The sequence below is a fragment of the Plecotus auritus genome, assembly GCF_963455305.1.
Source record: "Plecotus auritus genome assembly, chromosome: 5".
Classification (NCBI taxonomy): Eukaryota; Metazoa; Chordata; class Mammalia; order Chiroptera; family Vespertilionidae; genus Plecotus; species Plecotus auritus.
The window spans coordinates 105,148,214-105,170,228 of record NC_137776.1 but is presented as its reverse complement, the minus strand read 5'-3'; the positions used below and the strand labels follow the sequence as shown (position 1 = coordinate 105,170,228).

Genomic DNA, 22,015 nt, shown 5'->3' with positions numbered 1-22,015 from the left:
TATTAATGACAACAGCTACCACTAATTGAGCACTTTAGTATGTGCTGGACACAATTCCCAGTGCTTTCTGTTTATTATATCATGTAATCCCCACAACAATCCAAGTGGTAGGTACAAATTTTATCCTTACTGAAGAGATAAAGAAACTTGGAGTTGGAGAGGTAAAGTAACTACCTTCAGCTAGTAAGTGGCAATGTAACTCCACACCTGAATGAATGAAAGGACTATGCTACACTGCTCAAGCTTCAGTTTCCCCATGAAGAATATCATGTGACTAACACTAGATGTGTTCAAGATGTGTTCCTTCACTGAAATGTACTGACTACACATTATGGTGCTCAGCCCTCAAGGAATTATAGAGACTAGAAGAAAAGACAAAGCATTAATAACATAATCATAAAAATATACAATTCAAAATCTTCATATGGTCTAAATGGCACTACAGTAACCGTAACCAGAACTGATATGGTCTGGGTGCAACGAGAAAGCTTATCCAGCGCAATACTTTTTGAGTTGAGATTAGAAGGATGAGTAGGTCTTGGGAAGCGGGGAAGGGCTAGGTTCCAGGCAGGGACAACATGGGAGACAACATAAAATAGTCATGGCCCCATTACAGGCCCTGCCACTCAGGAGAAGAAGAAGAGAGCCAATGAGAGAAGAGGTCACCAAGATACTATCCTTACAGTCCTGTGAAAAAAATAAGGACTGATCAGTGAAGGAGGTTTAAGTCCCATAAACACACATATGCAAGCAAGGGGAAATATAGTTTCGATCTTTGGAGATCACACCAAAAGTGAATAGGGCTAGAAGCTTTGAGGCACAAGCTGCAGCCCAGTCAAGAGATAACAGGTCTGGCTGAGGTTAGGAGAGTTCCAAACTCGGTGGGAAGTATCTACTAGGTGTTTGGCTTCAGCGAGTGGATGAAAGGAGATGACAGAACCATAAAAAACACTAAGTGGCGGGGGATAACGTTCATGAGTTTGGTTTTGAATTAAAGTAAATGTGAAGTGCCTCTGAGACATCCAAGTTGATGCCAACTCTAAGGATGTAGGAGCGGGTAATGTCGGTCTCTCTGAGTCCATCTTGTACTCACCTGCATTGTTGCCCTGGCCTTCAGGCTAACAGCTCCTTGCTTTAGACATGCTAATCATCAGAGGAGTTCTGCTTGGGACTTGAGTTTTTACAAAAACAATCTTTCCCATTTTCCCTTCCCTTGACATAAAAGAAACCTGAACTCTGTACTTTCTTAAAATTGATTTGAGGATTAAAACCCTCATCTTCTGAATTGGCAACTTCTCGATTAATGAACTTTTCCTTACTCCAAACTCTGACATTTTGAGTTTTGGCCTTTCAGAGCTTCAGGCACACCAACTTTGTACTGTGTGCTTCTGAGCTAAGAATGCACGTTCTGAGATCTGACTGCTGGGGTTGAAATCCCAGTCTGCCACTTACTGGCTATTTGACCTTAGCCTCTCTGGTCCTCAGTGTCTTACACTGTTGAAGAAGATGCTAGTAGTTCCAAATTCTGTGGGGCTATTGTGAGGAGCAAATGATCAGATATTCACAGGGTGGAACACAGAAGGTTTACATTTGTGAGTACACAAAACAGTTTATTCTCGTATTACTGTTTATTAGTTATTGCATTATTTTCCATACAAACAACTGTAAGCTTACTTGTGCCCCACCTATACATATAAAGCTTACAACATACCCATTCAATTACTTTTGTCCTTTCTAGCATGTAGGGACAGTAAGTGTTACCATAATGCATGCTAGACACAATACTGTTGACATTATTTACTAAAATGTAAAGTACCATCAAAATGCTTTTACCATGGTTAATTATAGCAGTGTTGGCCCCAGGTTTGCGGACTGATGTTTTGGGTACATCCACATCAAAGAGTTGGAAATTAGCTCTGTAACTTAAAATGAATCATCCAGTGCCAAACAATTGTACCGTCAAATGTATCAATGGGCCACTAATACCCCAAAATGGAATGAAACCTTAGCTTTATTCAGCAGAGCCTACCATTCTTTGTTTTGCAATTGTCCCACTTTATATCACAACTAGGGGCCTGGTGCACCAAATTCGTGCACTGGGGGTGGGGGGTCCCTCAGCTCAGCCTGCCCCTTCTCACATACTGGGAGCCCTCACGGGATGTCCTACTCCCCACGGGGAGCGGGCCTAAGCCGCAGTCTGGCCTCCCTTTGTGGGAGGCGACCGGGCTGATCAGGGGAAGGCACCAGCCCCATCACCCTGCTGTTGCAGCCACTTCCTGTCACAGCAGCCACCAAGGTGTTTTCATCAACACGGACTCCAGTCCCCTCACCATGAAAAAATGACAACTTTCTTTAGGCATTTTCAAGATGTGTCTTTCATAGGATATGACATTTCTTTCTTTCTTTCTTTCTTTTTTATCTTCACCTGAGGATATGTTTCCATTGACTTTAGAGAATGTGGAAGAGAAAGGGAAAGACAGAGAGAAACATCAAAGTGAGAGGAACACTTTGATTGGTTGCCTCCTGCATGAGCCCTGACCTCGGCCCCAGCCAGGGAGGAGCCTGCAACCTAGGTACATGCCCTTGATCAGAATTGAACCCAGACCCTACGGTCGGCAGGCCGAGGCTCTATCCACTGAGCCAAACCGGCTAGGGCAGGATATGACATTTCTTAGCCCTCCAGCAGCGGACCTTCATTTTTTTCTCCAGAAGTGAGGTGGAAAAACCCTAGATCACGTTTTTGGGTTCTTATTACCCAAGTTACTAAGAATATTACCAGTGGCATACAGGAAGCTTAGCCAATGAGCAGTCAGAAAAGGTGTTTCCTCTGTAGTTCACACCAATCGCCGGCTGGGCCCTGCCCAGGCCTAAAGCCTCTGGCTGAAGCTTTAGGCCTGGGCAGGGGACCCCCCAGCTCCCTCTGATTGCCAGCTCCACCCCTGCCCAGGCCTAAAGCCTCTGGCCGAAGCTTTAGGCCTGGGCAGGGGACCCCCCAGCTCCCTCTGATTGCCAGCTCCACCCCTGCCCAGGCCTAAAGCCTCTGGCTGAAGCTTTAGGCCTGGGCAGGGGACCCCCCAGCTCCCTCTGATTGCCAGCTCCACCCCTGCCCAGGCCAAAAGCCTCTGGCCAAAGCTTTAGGCCTGGGCAGGGGACCCCCAGCTCCCTCCGATCACCGGCTCCACCCCTGCCCAGGCCTGCCCAGGCCCAAAGCCTCTGGCCGAGGCTTTGGGCCTGGGCAGGGAACCCCCAGCTCCCTCCGATCGCTGTCTCCGCCCCTGCCCCCTGATCTCTGATCTCAGGCTTGGCCCTGCCCAGGAGCCCCCTGGCTCAGGCCCTTCCCAGGCTGCTCAGGGCCCATGCGGGGCCTACCTCAGAGCGACCTGGGTGCCAGGATGTTCCCGGGACCTAGGCCTGGGCGCCTATGTATGCAAATTAACCTCCATCTTTGTTGGGTTAATTTGCATACTCACTCTGATTGGGTATGGGCGTAGCAGAGATACGGTCAATTTACATGTTTGTCTATTATTAGGTAAGATTAATAGCTTCTAAGGAAGCTCAATTATTTTTTTTTAAATATATTTTATTGATATTTTACAGAGAGGAAAGAAGAGGGATAGAAAGCTAGAAACATCAATGAGAGAGAAACATCGATCAGCTGCCTCCTGCACACCTCCCACTGGGGATGTGCCCGCAACCAAGGTACATGCCCTTGACCGGAATCGAGCCCGGGACCCCTCAGTCCGCAGGCCGACGCTCTATCCACTGAGCCAAACCGGTTTCGGCAGGAAGCTCAATTATTATGCATCCTCCTCATTTAACCTAGCCAAAACAAGTTTCTTCAAACTCAGGAAAATTATACATTCATATGCTAACCTTAAATCCCTGTCTTAGGTTTCCCTGCCTTTTGATAAAACATCACTGGTGAATCTGTGACAAGTTCACATTTCAACAGCAACCCTGCTCTACAAAGCTCACACAACTGAAACATGAGCACAGAGACTTAGCTGGGACTTTTAAAAAATATACATGAATATATTTGGCTTGTACAAAATTAAAATAATACACACAAAGTGAAAATCTCCTTCCCTGGACCCTCCCACTGCCCTCCCCAGAGGTAGCCTCAGTCATCAGTTACAGAACCTCCCAGAAAATGTATTTGCATACAGAAATACAGAGTGGTACCCCAGTTTGGGCTGTTGTTACTATTTTACATAAATGGGGTCAGTATTTTCTGTCAGTGCTATTCTACATAACTAATTCATAAATGTTTCTTTTATTTACTTAATTCAATCTTAAAGACCTTTCTATCTCCAGACATTCCTTTAAATCATAAAATTCTGTGAAATGGATTTCCATTAGTCTCCTTTTGAGCATTTAAACTGTTCCTAAATTTTCCTGAATATTACAGAGCTGCAACAGCATTCTTAAAGATTTCTTTTTCTATACCTGCGTAAGTATTTGCCTGACAAATATCCAGAAATGAAAGCACTAGGTCTAGAAAATCTTAATTTTGCAAATAATCCCCCAAAATACTGTCCCTATTCACTGCCCAGCCGAGCACCAACACCTCTGGGGACACATCAGGCAAATGTGAAGGAGCAACTTGGACTGGCTCCAAGATTGGGTCCAGGATCTGCAGGGTCTGCAGGTTACAGAATTTAAGGAGCCCTTGCACATTAGAAGAATATAAAATTACATGATAAAATTAGGGACAAATGTGAACAGGAAAACCTTCAGAAATTTAAAAACATGGGAAATACGACATTTTCTCTCCAATTATGTGTATAACCTGCACAAGGACACTTCCTTCCCCTCATATGTGAATTTTTGTATTATCAATAATTCTGAAAAAATATACAAAATGAACCTAACATTAAGATCAATTCAAATATATGTTTAAACTACCTCTACATTGTACTGAGACACAACTGTGCCAACAAATTATTCTTACATTACACACATTAATTTATTTACAAGGATGTACAGGGTAAATAAAGGTCACTGGAACTCAGCTTCTACAGGCCATTTAGATGTATCTGTGGCAATTCTTGTGTATCACTTTGGATGGAACCACCAAATTTTCTTAGACAAGATGCAAAAGATACATTGTACAAAATCTACTACATTGGGATGCATAAAATTCAAACTCTACACACAGACACACAAGTACAAGCTTGTTGCCCTAAAATCAGAGGAATTCTGATAAACTGTTTCACATGGTACCCATAAAAAAAGAAAAGTTAAAAGGCAGAGTTAGTCTAATTACATTCACTGCATTTTCAAGTGTATTACTGATCAGAGAGAACTTCCATCTGACCTGGTGTCAATGAGAAGTGAATCTTATAATTTACTCTGTTGCCACCCTCTCCCAAGTCCCAATAGAGAATTCTGACTCAAAGGTTATTTAAGTAAGGTGAAGCTCATTTGCGAGAATATCATATTTGTTCCCTGACTGTCTAAAATTCGTCTTGGCATGGTATCCCTTTTATAATTCAGGCTACTGTCTCAATCTCTCACCATATACAAATTAGTTTGGTCTGTTATTTTTAACCCAATATTAGGGGGTTAAAAATATACATTCATATGCTAACCTTAAATTAGCTGGTTTTTTGTTGTTGTTGTTATTGTTTTTATTGATTTTAGAGGGGGGGGAAGGGAAAGAGAGGGGCGGAGAGAAAGAGAGGGAGACATTGATTTGCTGGTCCACTTATTCATGCATTCATTGGTTGATTCTTGTATGTGGCCTAACCAGGATCGAACCCACAACCTTGGCATATCTGGATGATGTGCTAACCAACTGAGCTTAGGGCCCCAATATTAGCTTTTATTCTATTAACTATTTATACCATCTGTTTTGTTATTTTCCTCTACTTCTTGTGTTAAATGGCTTCTGGTCTTCTTCTCTTTACTCCTAACTTATTTATATTTTAGTAATCACAGCAAAAAAACGTACATATTAAAATATGTTGCTTTACCAAAAAGTACCTTCCTTTAGTTTTCATTATATTTAGGCATTTTTAAAAATTATGTATGTGAGTAGCTTACATTATCTGTACATTTCATTTCAGGTCAATAGAGGGGGCCTCATAAAATGTGCTATTAAGAATCACTGGCCCATCCAACACTTAATATTATAAATCTCTGATAATACATGGGAAGATAATGTCATTTTATATCAGGTTTCACCCCATTTTCTGAAATAAAGTTTAACTAAGTTTAATGACCATCTGTCATTTCTTTTGTGAATTAACTGGTCTTATTGTTTGCCTACCTACTCACGGAGTGGTCTTTTGCACTTTGACTAATTTTTTATATTACAAATATTAACTCACTAGAGGCCCAGCACACAAAATCATGCAGATAGGGTCCCTAGGCCTAGCCTCCTGCGATCAGGGCCGTCTTCTGCCCATTCACCAGTCCCCAAGCTGAATGCCGCCTCCACCGGTTTTCATGTTCACAGGCCGTTGGGATCACCAGCTCAGCCCCGGCTGCTCGGGGGCTCAGGCCTGCAGGAAGGCGTGAGCTGGCAACTTCACCTCCGTGCGCGTGCGCAGAGCCAGCCGCTGATGGAATGCGCTGCCGGCTCAGGGCCGCTTACGCGGGCGCCACCACCACTGCCACTGCTGCTGGTACTTGAGGTGCTGATGGAAGCTGCAGGGCGAGCCCGCAACCTATCCACCCAGGTGTGAGTGGCCCCAAGCGAGCAGTGTGTTCCATCAGCAGCTGGCCCAGCACACGCACATGGAGGTGAAATCACCGGCACCTGCTTTCCCACAGGCCTGAGCCCCGGAGCAGCCAGGGATGAGCTGGTGATCCCAACGGCCTGACAGCCAGCCCGATTCTCCCATTCACCATCGTTGATCCATCGGAGCCCGCGGGCTGGGGGCAGGGACCAAGAGGTCAGCTGTTCAGCCCACTCGACAGTCCCCAGTCCCGCCCCACCACCGCTCGCAGGCCGGTGGGGAGGGACCAAGTGGTGGTCATGCCACCTCATGGTGACTGGTTGAGCGGTCATTCTGGTCGTGACGCTATGGCCTCTGGCCTTTTATTATATAGACTAGTGGCCCGGTGCACGAAATTCGTGCTCGGGAGGGGGGTGTCCCTCAGCACAGTCTGCACCCTCTCTAATCCGGGACCCCTCAGGGGATGTCCGACTGCCGGTTTAGGCCCAATCCTAAACAACATAAAATAGTCATGGTCCCATTACAATGCAATCTGGGACCGCTGGCTCCTAACCACTCACCTGCCTGCCAGCCTGATTCCCCTAATTGCTCTCCCCTGCCGGCCTGATCCCCCTAACTGCCCTCCCCCACTGTCCTGATCTCCCTAACTGCTCTCCCCTGCCGGCCTGATCACCCCTAACTGCCTCTGCCTTGGCCCCGCCACCATGGCTTTGTCCGGAAGGACGTCTGGTCTAATTAGCATATTACCCTTTTATTAGTGTAGATAGAGGCCTGGTGCACGGGTGGGGCTGGCTGGACTGCCCTGAAGGGGGTCCCGGATCAGGGTTGGGGGTCCCGCGTGGGCAAGGGGCTGAGGGCCTTTTGCAGGCTGGCCACACCCCCATCAGGGTGGGGGTCTCTGCTGGGGGCAGGCCAGCCTGGGCGAGGGCCTGGGGGCAGTTTGCAGATCAGCCAAGCCCCTGGCTTTGTCCGGAAAGACATCCAGAAGCATATAGCATATAGTAATATGCTAATTAGATAGCATATTATTACTAATTAGCATATAGTAATATGCTAATTAGACTGGAGACCTCTGGAAGGTCTTCAGTCTAATTAGCATATTACTCTTTTATTAGTATAGATTATTTATTGTCTTTTCCCTATCACTCACTTTTTTAATTCAACTTGTTTATGGTATTTTGTTGCACCGAAGTTTTAAATTTTAGGTAGTATATCTTTGTTTTTATAACTTTGGGGCTTAGTATCTTCCTTAAAAAAGATTTCCCATGTAAACATATGTCCACACAAAATCCTGTATCAGAATGATCAGAGCAGCATTATCCAAAACATTCAAAAGATGGAAACAACCCAAATGTCCATCACCTGATGAACGGATAAACAAAATGTGGGCTACATGTGCATTTGGCAATAAAAAGAAATAAAATACCAATACGTGTACAACATGGATGAACCTTTAAAACAGTATGCTGAGTGAAAGAAAACAGTCACAAAGGAACACATATTGTATAATTCCATTTGTATAAAAGGCCTTGAGTAGGCAAGCTGAAAGGGACAAAGTAAATTAGTGGCTGTATAGAGCTGGCAGAGATGAAGGGATTGGGCAGCGAAAGCTAAAAAGTGTGGAATTTCTTTTGGGGAGAACAAAAGTATTCTACAATTGATTGTCGTGAATACAGAATATTAGCAAGTTTATCAAGTTCCCTTATTTTGTCAATGCCTTTAATGAGAATGCTTTAGTATTTCACCATTTAGTATGTTTGCTATACATTTCCAATAGCTTTTTATCAAGTTGGGGAAATGTATTTCTATGTTCAAATTTGTATTTTAAAAAGATCACTCATGTAACAGTGTAGAGAATAGATTAGAAGGAAAGCAAAAATATACTAGGAACGACAAACCAAAATCCCCAATGAATATAAAGGTAAAAATCCTCAAGAAGATATTAAAAAGCCAAATCAAGCAGCATATTTAAAAGTTGATACTCCATAATTGGATCTATATCAATCAAATATACCACATTAACAGAATAAAGAGAAATGTTTTTAAACCATGTGATCATCTCAACTGACAAAGGAAAAAAAGTCAACAAACTAGTAATAGAAGTGACTTTCTCAACCTCATAAAAGGCATTTATAAAATGCCACAACTAACACATACTCAACGATCAAAGACTAAAGGTCTTCCCCTGAGATAAGAAACAAGACAGTATGTCTGTTTTTACCAATTCTATTCAATGTTTCACTGGAAATTCTAGCCGAGATAATTGGGCAAAAAAGGAAAGGAAAGGGAAGAAAAGAGGGGAGGGGAGGGGAGGGGAGGGGAGGGGAGGGGAGGGGAGGGGAGGGGAGGGGAGGGGAGGGGAGGGGAGGGGAGGGGAGGGGAGGGGAGGGGAGGGGGGGGGGGAGGAGAAGTTACATTATTTCTATTCACAGATGACATGATCTTATATAGAGAAAAGTCCAAAGAATCCACCAAAAACTATTGGAGCTAATAAATGAACTCAACAAAGTTACATGATACAAGATCAATATATAAAAAGCCACCATATTTCTATACACTACGGTATCAACAAACACTCCAAAAATAATATTAGGAAAACAATTCAATTTGTAATAGCATCAAAAGGAATAGAATACTTAGGAATAAACTTGTTCAAGACTGTACACTAAAAACTATAAAATATCATTTAAAGAAATTAAGACCTAAATAGGTAAAAAAGGTGTCCTGTGTTCATAAAAGATTTAATTGTTAGGGAGGCAATACTTCCCAAATTGATCTACACATCTCTATCAAAGTTCCAACTGCCTTTTTTGCAGAAAGACTGACATTAAAATGTAAATGGAATTGCAAGGATCCCAAATAGCCAAAAACAATCAAAAAAATAAAAAACAAGAAATAAGTTGAAAGACTTATTTGGAGGATTTAATTGGGACACTTCCTGATTTCAAAACTTATTACAAAGCTACAGTTATCAAACAGTGTGATACTGGCATATGGACAGACATATAGATCAATGGAATTGAATTAAGACTTCAGAAATAAACACTTTTAAGGTCAACTGGTTTTAGACAAGGATACCAAGATCATTCAATGGTGCAAAAATAGTCTTTTCAACAAATAGTGGTGGGACTACTCACCCACAAAAGACTGTATTGGACCCTTTCCTCACACCATATATAAAACATCTCAAAATGGATGCAGGACAGAACTGTACGAGCTACAACTATAACACTCCTAGGAGGAAACGTAAGTATAAATCTTCATGATCTTGGATTAGGCAACAGCGTCTTAAATATCACAACAAAAGCAGAAGCAACAAAAGAAAAACAAATAAATCAGACCTCCTCAACATTATCTAGAAAGTGATAAAACAATCCTGGAAGAGAAAATATGTGCAAATCATATATATGATATGGAGTTAATACACAGATTATATAAAGAATTCTTATTACTCACAATAAAAAAGACAACCCAATGGAATACTGAGCAAAATATTTAAATAGGTATTTTTCCAAAGGAAATATACAAATGCCCAATCAGCACATGAAATGATGCTAAACATCATTTGTTATTAGAGAAATGCAAATCAAAACCACAATGAGGTGTCAGTTCACAACCAGCAGAATGGCTATAACAAAAAAAAAGTGGGAACAAGTAAGTGTTGAGGAGGATATGGGAAAATAGGTGCCCTTATAGATAGTTGAAAATGTAAAATGGTGTAGCTGCTGTGGAAAAGTTTGGTGGGTCCTCTAAAAACTAAACATAAAATTACCGTATGACCCAATGATTCTCCTCCTAAGTATCTACTCAAAAGAAATGAAAACATGTGCTCAAACAATTGTATGCAAGTGTTCGGCAGCATTATTCATAATACCTAAAAAGTAGAAACAAATAAAAATGGAGTATCATTCAGCCATAAAAAGGAATGAAGTACTGAAACATAAGGATGAAAGGAGCCAGATACCTAAAGCCACCTATTATTTGAATCTATTTCTATGAAAAACCTGGTACAGGCAAGTCCATAAAGACAGAAAGGAGATTCATGGTTTCTGGCAACTGGGGAGAGGGGAGTGAGGAGGGGCTGACTAAGGGGTATGGATTTGCTTTGGAGGTAATGCAAGTAATCTGTAATGACAGTAGTGATGGTTGTACAACATGTTGAATACACTAAAAACCATTGAACTGTACACTTAAAAACTTTAAAATGATAAATTCTCTGTTATATGAATTTCAACTCAATTTACAAAAATAAATAAAAGTATACTGGGGGACACCAACCAAGAAGCTCCAGCAGAGGTCCAGGTGAGAAACAGTGCACAGGCCCTGGGCTATGGAGTGGAGATGGGAAGAAGACCGCTGCTGGAGACATTGAAGGTAGTGTCAACATAACTGTCACAGTGGCAGTATAAACCCTGTTTGTAGTCCATCTATAGAGAAAGCATTAAGTTATGGGAGAACAAAATGTAACTAGCGTAAGTTTTTATGATGTAAACTAAGAGTTACAAATGACAGAAATTGGAAGGTAGAAGATGAAAGAAATAAAACAGCAAACATTTCCTTTTCTCATCTTACACAGAAAGGAGTCCAGATACTGTCTGTAAAAATAATTGTATAGGTAACACAAATAATACAGACAGTGAATGAAATTATCATTTACAGCAGGGATTCAACAGATATTTAAAGTCTTTACTTTTGATGAAAGGGCCTGAAAGTGAAGGGGTGGCACCATTCCACAGTGTTTTTATTTTATTTTTAATTTTACCAAATGATTAACTTTATTTGAAAATGTCTGTGAACTTCAATAATTTAACAATTATTACAACAAATCTCATGTAATGCACCTATCAATAACTGACAGATCCAGCAGGCAGAAAATCAGGGAAGGGTATAGCTGAGCTGAGCAACACCAGTCAACTATAACTGAAAACTAGATCTAACTGAATATAAACTACTGCAGCCAACAACAGAATACACATTTGCCAACACAGACCACATTCTGGGCCAAAAACACACCTTAACAAATTTAAAACAATAAAAAATCATATTGAAGTATGCTCTTAGAAATCAGTAACAGACAGCTAGAAAATACTTGGAGATTAAGTGAGGTACTTCTGAATAGCACTTAAGTTAAAAAAAGAAATCTTAAGAGAAATTTAAAATATTTTAAATAAATGAAAATAAAAATACAGCTTATCAAAATTTGTGGGTTATAGCAAAAGCAGTGCTTAGAGGAAACTTACAGCATTGATTCACTGCACATATTAAGAACCATCTACAATTGATAATCTAAGCTTCCACCTTAAGAAACTAGAACAAAAGCAAATTAAGTCTAAAATAATAGAAAAAAGAAAAAACATCAGCAGAAAACAATAAGATTGAAAATAGAAAATCAGTAGAAAAAGGTGTGACTCAGTGGTTGAGCATGGACCAAGGAACTTGGAGATCTTGACTGATTCCCAGTCAGGGGTGAGGGCACATACCCAGGTTGCGGGCTCAATCCCCAGTAGGTGGCATACACGGGGCAGCCAATACATGATGTTTCTCTCTCATCCATGTTTCTCTCTATCCCTCTCCCTTTCTAAAAATCATTAAAATTTTTTTTTCAAAGCTAGTTCTTTAAAAAGATCAGTAAATTGATAAGCCTCTAATCAGGCAAACTATGAAAAAAAAAGAGAGAATTACTAATATCAGAAATGAAAGAAGTATCATCATTACTGAATTCCATTGATGTCATATGCATAACAAAGGAATACTATAAACAACTCTATCCCACAAATTTGGTAACTTAGATGAAATGGGAGAATTCTTTGAAAGAGACAATCTACCAGAACTCACATGAGAAATAGATAAATTAAATAGGCCTGTATCAATTCAAGAAACTTAATCAATAAATAATAACCTTCCAAGCAGAAAGCATCTAATATACTAGTACATGATTTTGCAGGTGAATTCTACCAAAGCATTCAAAAATAAGTGACAGAATTTCTCAGTAATCTCCTCCAGAAAATATAAGCAGAAAGGAGCACTTCTAGATAATTCTATGAAGCAAGCATTACATTCATACCAAAACCAGAAAAAGGCATCTCAAGCACGAAAAAATAAAAACCACTAGCTCTCATGAACATAGATGCAAAAATCCTCAACAAAATACTAGCAAATCAAATCCAGAAATGTATAATCCTATCAAATAAATAGGGAATATGCTAATTGACCATCACTCCATCACAAAGATGGCTGCACCCACAGCTGAGGCCAAGTTCCCATAAGGAGCCTTAATGAACAATCAGCAGGGACCTGAGTCTACGCTGTCCCCCACCCCCGTGGGGCTTGACAGGGGACCTCAGGCCATGCCCCACACCCGGCAGAGCTTGACAGGGGACCTCAAGGTGCACTTCCTGTCCTGGTGCTGGGCTAGGGGACCTCAGGCTGCTCCCCCCGCCCCAGTGCCAGGCCGGGGGACCTCAGACCGCACCACCCGCCCGGCAGGGCTTGACAGGGGACCTCAGGCCATGCCTCCCGCCTTGGCACCAGGCTGGGGGACCTCAGGCTGCTCCCCCCACCCCAGCTCCAGGCCGGGGGACCTCAGACCGCACCCCCCACCCAGCAAGGCTTGACAGGAGATCTCAGGCTGCACCCCCCGCCCCAGCACCGGGCTAGGAGACCTGAGGCTACACCCTCCTGCCTGGCGGGGCTTGACAGGGGACCTCAGGCCGTGCGCCCCACCCAGTGGGGCTTGACGGGGGACCTCAAGGTGCAGCCCCAGTGCTGGGTCGGGGGAACTCAGGCCACGCCCCCCACCAGGTGGGGCTTGACAGGAAACTTCAGGCCGCGACCCCCCACCCCAGCACCAAGCCAGGGGACCTCAGGTCACACCCCCCGCCCCAGCACAGGCCAGGGGACCTAAGGCTGCGCCCTCCTGCCTGGCAAGGCTTGACAGGGGACCTCAGGCCATGCGCCGCCCCACCCAGCGGGGCTTGACGGGGGACCTCAAGGTACACCCCCAGTGCTGGGTCAGGGGAACTCAGGCCGCATCCCCTGCCCAGTGGGGCTTGATGTGAGACCTGAGGCTGTGCCCGCCCCCCTCCCGCCTGCGGGGCTTGACAGGGGACCTCACGCCATGCCCCCACCCAGCAGGGCTTGACAGGAGATCTCAGGCCATGTCCCACACCTGGCGGGGCTTGTCGGGGGACCTCAAAGCATGCCCCCCGCCCTGGTCTGGGCTGGGGGACCTCGGGCCATGCCCTCCCCTGTCCTGGCGCCAGGCCAGGGGACCTGAGGCTACATCCCCTGCCCCGGTGGGGCTTGCTGAGGGTGGGACTGGCCGGGTCTGGATCTAGCCCAATTGGGGGGTGGGCGGCCGGGTCTGGATCTCACACGATTTTGAGGCGCGTGTGGGTGGGTGGGGACTTGACTCTGGGTCCTGTGGTGTGGCCCAGACTCTGATAGGAGGAAGGTTTTCATATACATTTTACTAATTTTCTTTCATCTCTGACACTTCTATTATAGAGAAGGGGCAAATAGCAATATTAAATTATTTCCTCTAAATCCCCTTTTAATGTGCACAAATTTTGTGCACCGGGCCACTAGTATACCATAACCAAGTGGGATTTATTCCAGGCACACAAGACTGGTTCGATATTTGAAAACCAATTAACGTAATCCATCACATCAACAGGCTAAACAAGAAAAATCATATGATCATTTTAATAGGTGCCAAAACAGCATCTGACAAAATTCAAAATGGTAAAACAGATTATGAATAGATGGGAGCTTTTTCAATCCCATAAAGGGCATCTCCAAAAAACCCAGAGATAATATACTTAATGATGAAAGACTGAATGCTTTCCCCTCATAATAGGGAGCAAGATAAGGATGTCTGCTCCTGATACTTTTATCCAACACTAGAGGCCCGATGCACGAAATTTGTGCAAGGGGCTTGGCCCTCGCAGCCCTGGCTTCGTCCAGAAGGACGTCCGGAAGTTCGATCAGCTGTCCGGTCTAATTAGCATATTATGCTTTTACTAGAGGCCCAGTGCACTAAATTCATGCATGGGAGGTGGTGTCCCTCAGCCGGGCCTGCACCCTCTCCAATCTGGGACCCTTTGGGGGATGTCCAACTGCCAGTTTTATTTTGTTTGGATGCTATTGTAAATGGAATTGTTTTCTTAGTTTCATTTTCAGATTGTTTATTGCTAATGTAATACAATTATTTTTGTATGTTGATCTTGTATCATGCAACTTTGCTGAACTTGCTTATTTGTTCTCATCGTTTTTTAGCAGATTTCTCAATATTTACAATATACAGATCATGTCATCTGCAAATAGAAGTAATTTTACTTCTTCTCCAATCTGGCTGTCTTTTATTTCTTTCTCTTTTCTAATCTCTCTGGTTGGAGCCTCCATTATAATCTATAATAATCTATACTAATAAACTGGCAGTCTGACATCCCTCTCACAATCCAGGACCACTGTCTTCTAACCACTCACATGCCTGCCTGCCTGCCTGCCTGATCGCCACCTAACTGCTCCCCTGCCAGCCTGATGGCCCTCAACTGCCCTCCCCTGCTGGCCTGATGGCCCCCAAATGCACTCTCCTCCCGGCCTGATCGCCCCCACTGTCCTCCCCTGCCAGCCTGATCGCCCCTAACCACCTCTGCCTCGGCCCTCACCACTGTGGCTTTGACCGGAAGGAAGTCAGGTGTCCGGAAGATGACCAGTCACCCGGTCTAATTAGCATATTACCCTTTTACTAGTATATATTATTATAGATTACTAGAGGCCCGGTGCACGAAATTCGTGCACAGGGGGAGGGAGTCCCCTCAGCCCAGCCTGCACCCTCTCCAATCCGGACCCCTTGGGGGATGTCGCTGCTGGTTTAGACCCGATCCCAGGGATCGGGCCAAAACCGGCAGTCGGACTTCCCTCTCTCAATCCAGGACCGCTGGCTCCCAACTGCTCACCTGCCTGCCTGCCTGATCGCCCCTACCTGCCCTCCCTATGGCCTGGTCGCCCCCAACTGCAACCCGCTGCCGACCTGGTTGCCCCTTAGTGCCCCCCCTGCCAGCCTGGTCACCCCACGCAGCCTGCTGGTCAGTCGTTTGGTCATCCCTCGCTAAACCCCCTGCCGGCCTTGTCGCCCCATGCAGCCTGCTGTTTGGTTGTTACTATGAGGGCGTCATGACCAATTTGCATATTACCCTTTTATTAGTATAAATAATGGAGGCTCCAACCAGAGAGATTAGAAAAGAAATAAAAGACAGCCAGATTGGAAAAGAAGTAAAATTACTTCTATTTGTAGATGACATGATCTGTATATAGTAAATATTAAGAAATCTGCTAAAAAACTATGAGAACAAATAAGCAAGTTCAGCAAAGTTGCATGATACAAGATCAACATACAGAAATAATTGTATTACATTAGCAATAAACAATCTGAAAATGAAACTAAGAAAACAATTCCATTTACAATAGCATCCAAAGAAAATAAAATAGGAGTGAATTTAACATAAGAAGCTTTGTACACTGAAAACTACAAAACATCCCATGTTCATGGACAGGAAAATTTAACATTGTTAAATGGCAATATTCCCCAAATTGATGTACAATTCTTATTGAAATTCTAGTTAGCTTTCTTGAAGAAATTCACAAGCTGATCCTTTAATTCTTGTAGTAATGAGAGAGTCCAGAATAGACAGAATAGTTTGAAAAGAACAAAAATTGGAGGACTCAGACTATCCAAATCAAATGTTACTATAAAGATACTGAAATCAAACAGTATGGTACCAGCATAAAGACAGACACATAGATAAATGAGACAGAACTCAAAGTCCATAAATAAACTCTTATTTATAGTCAATTAATTTTTAACAAGGTTGCCAAGCCAATTCAGTGGTGAAAGAACAGTCTTTTGAACAAATAGTGCTGGGACACTGTCTATCCACAAGCAAAAGAATGAAGTTAACCTCTTACCTCGCAAAAAATAACTGAAAATGGATCACAGGAACAAATATAAGAGCCAAACCATAAAACTCTTATAAGAAAACAGGTATAAATCATTGTGGCCTTGGCTTAAGGAAGTTTCTTAGATATGATCCAAAAGCACAGCAACAAAAGAAACAAAATAAACAAATTGAACTACATCAAAACTAAAAACCTGGGTTCTTCAAATTAAACCATTAAGAAAGTGAAAAGAGCCCTGGCCAGGTGGCTCAGTTGGTTGGAGCACCATTCCAAACACCAAAAGGTTTCAGATTCCATTCCTGGTCAGGGCACATACCTAGGTTGTGTGTTCGATCCCTAGTTGTGGGGGCATATGGAAGGTAACCAATTGATGTTTCTCACCTCTCTTTCTCTCTGTCTCTCTCTCTCTCTCTTCCTCTTCCTTTCTTCTGTCTCTAAAATCAATAAACATATCCTCAGATGAGGCTTAAAAAAAAGAAAATGAAAAGACAACCCACAAAATAGGAGAAAGCATTTGCAAATCAAGTATCTGATACAAAATTTGCATCCAGAATATATAAAGAACTCTCGTAATTCAACAATAAAAGGACAAACCAGTTACAAATGGGAAAAGGATTTAAGACATTTCTCTAAAAAAGATACACACATGGCCCATAAGCACATGAAAAGATTCAAAATCACTAACCATTAGGCAAATCCAAATCAAAGTCACAATATCACTTTACAAGCACCAGATGTAATAAAAAACACGAACAATAACAAAAGTTGGTCAAAATGTGAAGAAATTGGAGCCCTCATACCTCACTAGTGGGAATGTAAATTGCTGCAGCCACTTTGGAAAAGTTCCATAGTTCCTTAAAATGTTAAATCATAGAATTACGTGTGACCCAGAAATTCCACTCCTAATAAAAACAGATGTTTACAACATGTGTACATGAATATTCTAAGCAGCATTGTTCACTTATCCACTAAATGGCAACAACTCAAATGTACATCAATGATAAAAGATAAAATGTGATAGACCTAGCTGGTTTGGCACAGTGGATAGAGCATCCGCCTGCTGATTGAAGGGTCCCAGGTTCAATTCCGGTCAAGGGCACATGCCCCGGTTGCCAGCTCAATCCCCAGTAGGGAATGTGCAGGTGGCAGCCGATTAATGATTCTCTCTCATCATTGATGTTTCTATTTCTTTCTCCCTCTCCCTTCCTCTATGAAATAAATTTTAAAAAAAGATAAAATGTGATATATTCATACAATTAATTATCTAGCCATAAAAAGAAATGAAGTACTATATATAACATGGATGAACTTTGGAAGTTAAAGAAGCCACACACAAAAAACACATATTACATGATTTCTTTATATGAAATGTCAGAGTAGACAAATGGGTCTTATTTTGGGGGCAGCAGGACTGTGACAATGGGAAGTCAAGTCACTGCTAAAGAGAACAGGGTTTCTTTTTGCACTGATAAAAATGTTCTATATCTGGATTGAGGTGATGGTTGCACAACTCTGTAAATACACTAAAAAAGTCTACATTTTGAATTTTATGGCATGTGAATTATGTAATTAACATATATAATTATGTAATTATATATAGCTACATATATAATTATGTAATTCACATGCCATAATATAAAATCATGAGATCTCTGCAATAGTCCACCTGAGAGACGATGCTGGCTTGGACAAGAGAGGTATTGATAAAGAAGAACATAGAGAAAAGTGGAAAGATTTCAAAGACACTCAGGAAGACTTGAACATCTAGAGGTGAATAAGGAGGAGAAGCAGGTATCAAGGATGACTTGCATTATGCATTTACTTGTTTGCTGTTTCTGCCAGGAGTTGTTCCAATTAGGTTCGTAAAGATTACCTTTGAAATGGGTCACAATGATAAGGAGAAGCGTGCCAGACCGGGAGACGGTTGGTAAGAGAAGGGAGAGGTCATTCCACTTGGGTGCAAAGCAGAAATAAACAAAGCTCAGCTGAGCTGAAGGGAGAGGAGGCACTGGGAAGGCCTGCCGGCTATGAGGACCTGCAGGCAATGGGAAGCCACTAGCGGTGTTTTACCTGAGCAGAGAGTTGATTCTTGGCCTTCAAATAAGGTAACTCCAGCACCAGTGTAAAGAATACACTGGGAAGAGAATGATCAGTTGACTTACAAAGGAGGCTGTTGCCCAAGACCAAGAGAGACCTTTGTAAACCATGAACAGGACTAAGTAGGTTGGGCAACAATGCAAGCAATAACCACTAAAGAAACCGGGTGTATACCTTGTGCCTCCACAACAAATGAGAAGTACGGGACAAATTAGATAACAGATGAGGGCTGGTGTATTCTGTGCTACCAACCTCCCCCAGCCTAGAGGCCGACTGGACAGGGTGTAGTCCGGGGCTTCTGATACGGAGGGTTCTAAGATTCCTTGCGGACTGCTGGAGAGCCATTTTGGACTAGCTGCTATGAGAAGCAGAGGCCCCAGGGAGACTCCGTCACCACAGCATCCTGGACCTCATGTTTTCTTTGCACTGCTTCCTGCTGGTTGGATAGTAAGGCAGAGCATACTCTGCTAAGCCTGAGTTGTCATTCTTGCCCATCCCTCGAGGAAGCTGGGTCAATTTTCTTAAGAAACCATGATGTCCTAATACCTGATTTTACAGGTTATTTGAGGTAACTAAAATATCTTAATTATTAAATTGTCTTGTATGCTTTCATTTCTTCTCTTTAATCCATTTGGATCCTAACTTATGGAATTCCCAGGCATTTTATGAAAACTCACTTTCAATGTGAATTGGTGAAGTCATAAAAATGAAGAAATATAGAACATGGTGCATATTATATTGCACATGCACTCCTTCTGTATCGAATGTACTGTTGCTACACCTAATGGAATGGACATTCCAGTGAGACTAAGCTAACCTAAAAGACTTTCCAGCTGAATCCCCTAGGACCACCCCTATCATGCCGTACTGCAGCCAAACTTTCCTTACATTTCCCCAAAACAACTCACATGTTCATATTCCATGCCTTGTCTCTGTCTGAAATAATAAACACACTCCAGAGCACCTGCTAACCGCCAGATACTTAGTGGGCAGTTTACATTACCATTTAATCTTCACAGCAACCACACGAAGTTGGTACTATTTTTCCTATTTTATACACAAGAAAGCTGAGGCACAGAGACGTTTGCCTCAGAACCCTCCCGAATGTCCAATTCCATTTCCTAGTAAGGAATGCCATGGAGCCTGTTTTATCTGGCAAAACACTAACCTAACCCTCAGAATCTCGCCTCGCAAGTTTTCCAGTCTCCCCCAAATAACCGACCACATACCCCCTTGGGGTTTTATAGCCCTGTGCTCTCACCAGTCCAAGTCAGCACAGCCTCACAGTCGCCAGTATCTACCTCACTATACAAGGAGCTGCTTAAAAACAGCAATTGTGACTTAACTTGGTTTTGCACTTCTGCATAAGAGACTATAGGTGCCTAATTAACTGTACGTCAAAATTAAATGACTGGTCCTATGGCAAACTGCTATTACACCTTTCAAGACCCCCTTTAGATTTCCCCCACGTGGCAAGTGAAAGGAATACAGCTTCAACTGTGTAATCACTCCGAATGGCATGTACCATCTTTCACAACCCTCCTCCCACTGAACGGTAGCCTCCGGCATCTGTCTCCTCCCACAGGAGGTAACTCAAGGGCAACATCAGGATCATCCACGATGGGGTCCTCACAGCTGAGCACGGTAACCGGAAGACAAAACATGTTCAAAACTGTGTAACTGAAGTGGAATAATACCCCCAACTAACTTTCTAAGATAAAATGGACAGGGGGAAAATTGTTCCAGCTGGACAGCTTTATATGTAAAATTCTTCAGAATGCTAAAGTGCTTTCTCACTGGAGCTTCTGAAACGCCCCGACATCTGAGTTCACAGGAAGCAATTACAGAGCAAGAACAAAACCTGGAAGCAAATATCACACATGGGTATTGACCTTCGCCGTCTAGAGGTCTGGGGACCAGGGCGTGAGCGCCCGTCTGTTTCCGCGCGGAGTGGGGCCGCATTCCCGGGTCGGCGCACAGCACCCCTGGGCGCTGAAAGGGCTAAACCCGCGCAACCAGTGCTGGGGCGCGGAGGGGACCCCGACCAGCCGCTCAGCAGACAAGGACATCCGCCCCCACACTCGACCTCGCGACCCCTTCCTAGGAGCGCCGGCCGCCAGCGCCGCCACGCACCTCGGTTCTCCTCCTCCAGGTACCGTACCCGCAGCTCGTCGTCCGTCTTCACCTCGGAGCTGTAGCCCCGTCGCAGGGGCAGCCCCCCGGCCGCGGGCGCCCAGCCCGGGGCCCAGATGGCCGACCCCAGCCGCTGGCCCATCAAGGAGCCCGGAAGCGTCCACCGGGGGCCGAGCGGCGCACAGCAAGCAGCCACCAGGCGGGCGCGGCCGGCCTGCCAGGCGCCCAGAGCCCCCGGTGCCGCCGCCGCCGCCATGTTGTCTGTTTACGGCGTGGGCCAGAGGCGGCTGCCCCACCCCCGCCGCGCGGCCTGGCCCCGCCCCCAGTCCGCTGCTGCCCGGACCCAATAGCCGCGCGCGCGCTACGCCCCGCCCCGCGGATTCGCCCCGCCCCGGCCGGTGACAGCGGACTTCCCGGCCTTGGCGGGGTAACCCCGGTGGGGAAGGCACGTCCAGCGGAGACAAGGAGAGAGCAATCATCCCTGCTGCGGAACAGTTGGGGAACAGGTGGTAGGACTTCCCGCAGGGAGCCTCCTCCCGGCGCTCCTGGGCTATGCCCTGGGTTCTGTGTTTGTGTCCGGTTTGGCTGACTGTGCAGCTCTGCGTGGACCCGTTTTACTACTCATGCACTTGAGAGCCACAGGTTACCGGTTAAACGTGCCTGTATACATACGCGGTGCTTACTACATGGAGTTCAAAATAACAGGAGTCCTTAAGCCCGCCTGCTCAAGCTGGTCAAGAGTAAGGCGCCATCATATTAACAAAAGGGGCTCAGCCAAACCATATGTTGAGGTGGGACTTAGAGCAGATGGATCTTTCCTCAACCAGAAATGCACAAGATCGATGTAGTGTGTAGGTGCTCATCAAAACTTAGGATTTTCTCCTACCTACCTTTTATCAAATCCCAACCGATAAAAGGTGTGTTTAGGAATATTATTTGAAAACTATGCTGCTTTATGAAAGAAAAATACCGCATGATCTCACTCATTTATGGAAAATAAAGAACATTATAACCTGATGAATGAAAAGATAGCTACAGAGGCATTGAAGCATCGAACAGACTGTCAAATTACAGCGGGAAGGCTGGGGAGTGTTGGGGTTTTGGGGTAAGAGATCAACCGAAGGACTTGTATGCATGCATAT

General features: G+C 44.0%; 1 protein-coding gene across 4 annotated transcripts in view; it reads right to left on the bottom strand.

Moving 5' to 3' along the window:
* AUH (AU RNA binding methylglutaconyl-CoA hydratase) overlaps positions 1–21,256 on the bottom strand; it is a 206,920-nt gene extending 185,664 nt beyond the window's left edge. For 2 of the 4 annotated variants that reach the window (XM_080669179.1, XM_080669180.1), the window contains exon 1: positions 20,874–21,252. In XM_080669179.1, coding sequence (XP_080525305.1) covers positions 20,874–21,129 — 256 coding nt within the window. In that variant the 5' untranslated portion in view covers positions 21,130–21,252. Of the gene's footprint in view, positions 1–20,873 lie in introns of all 4 variants that reach the window. The other 2 variants (XM_080669181.1, XM_080669178.1) reach the window with 2 other exon arrangements.
* Positions 21,257–22,015: the final 759 nt, after the last annotated feature.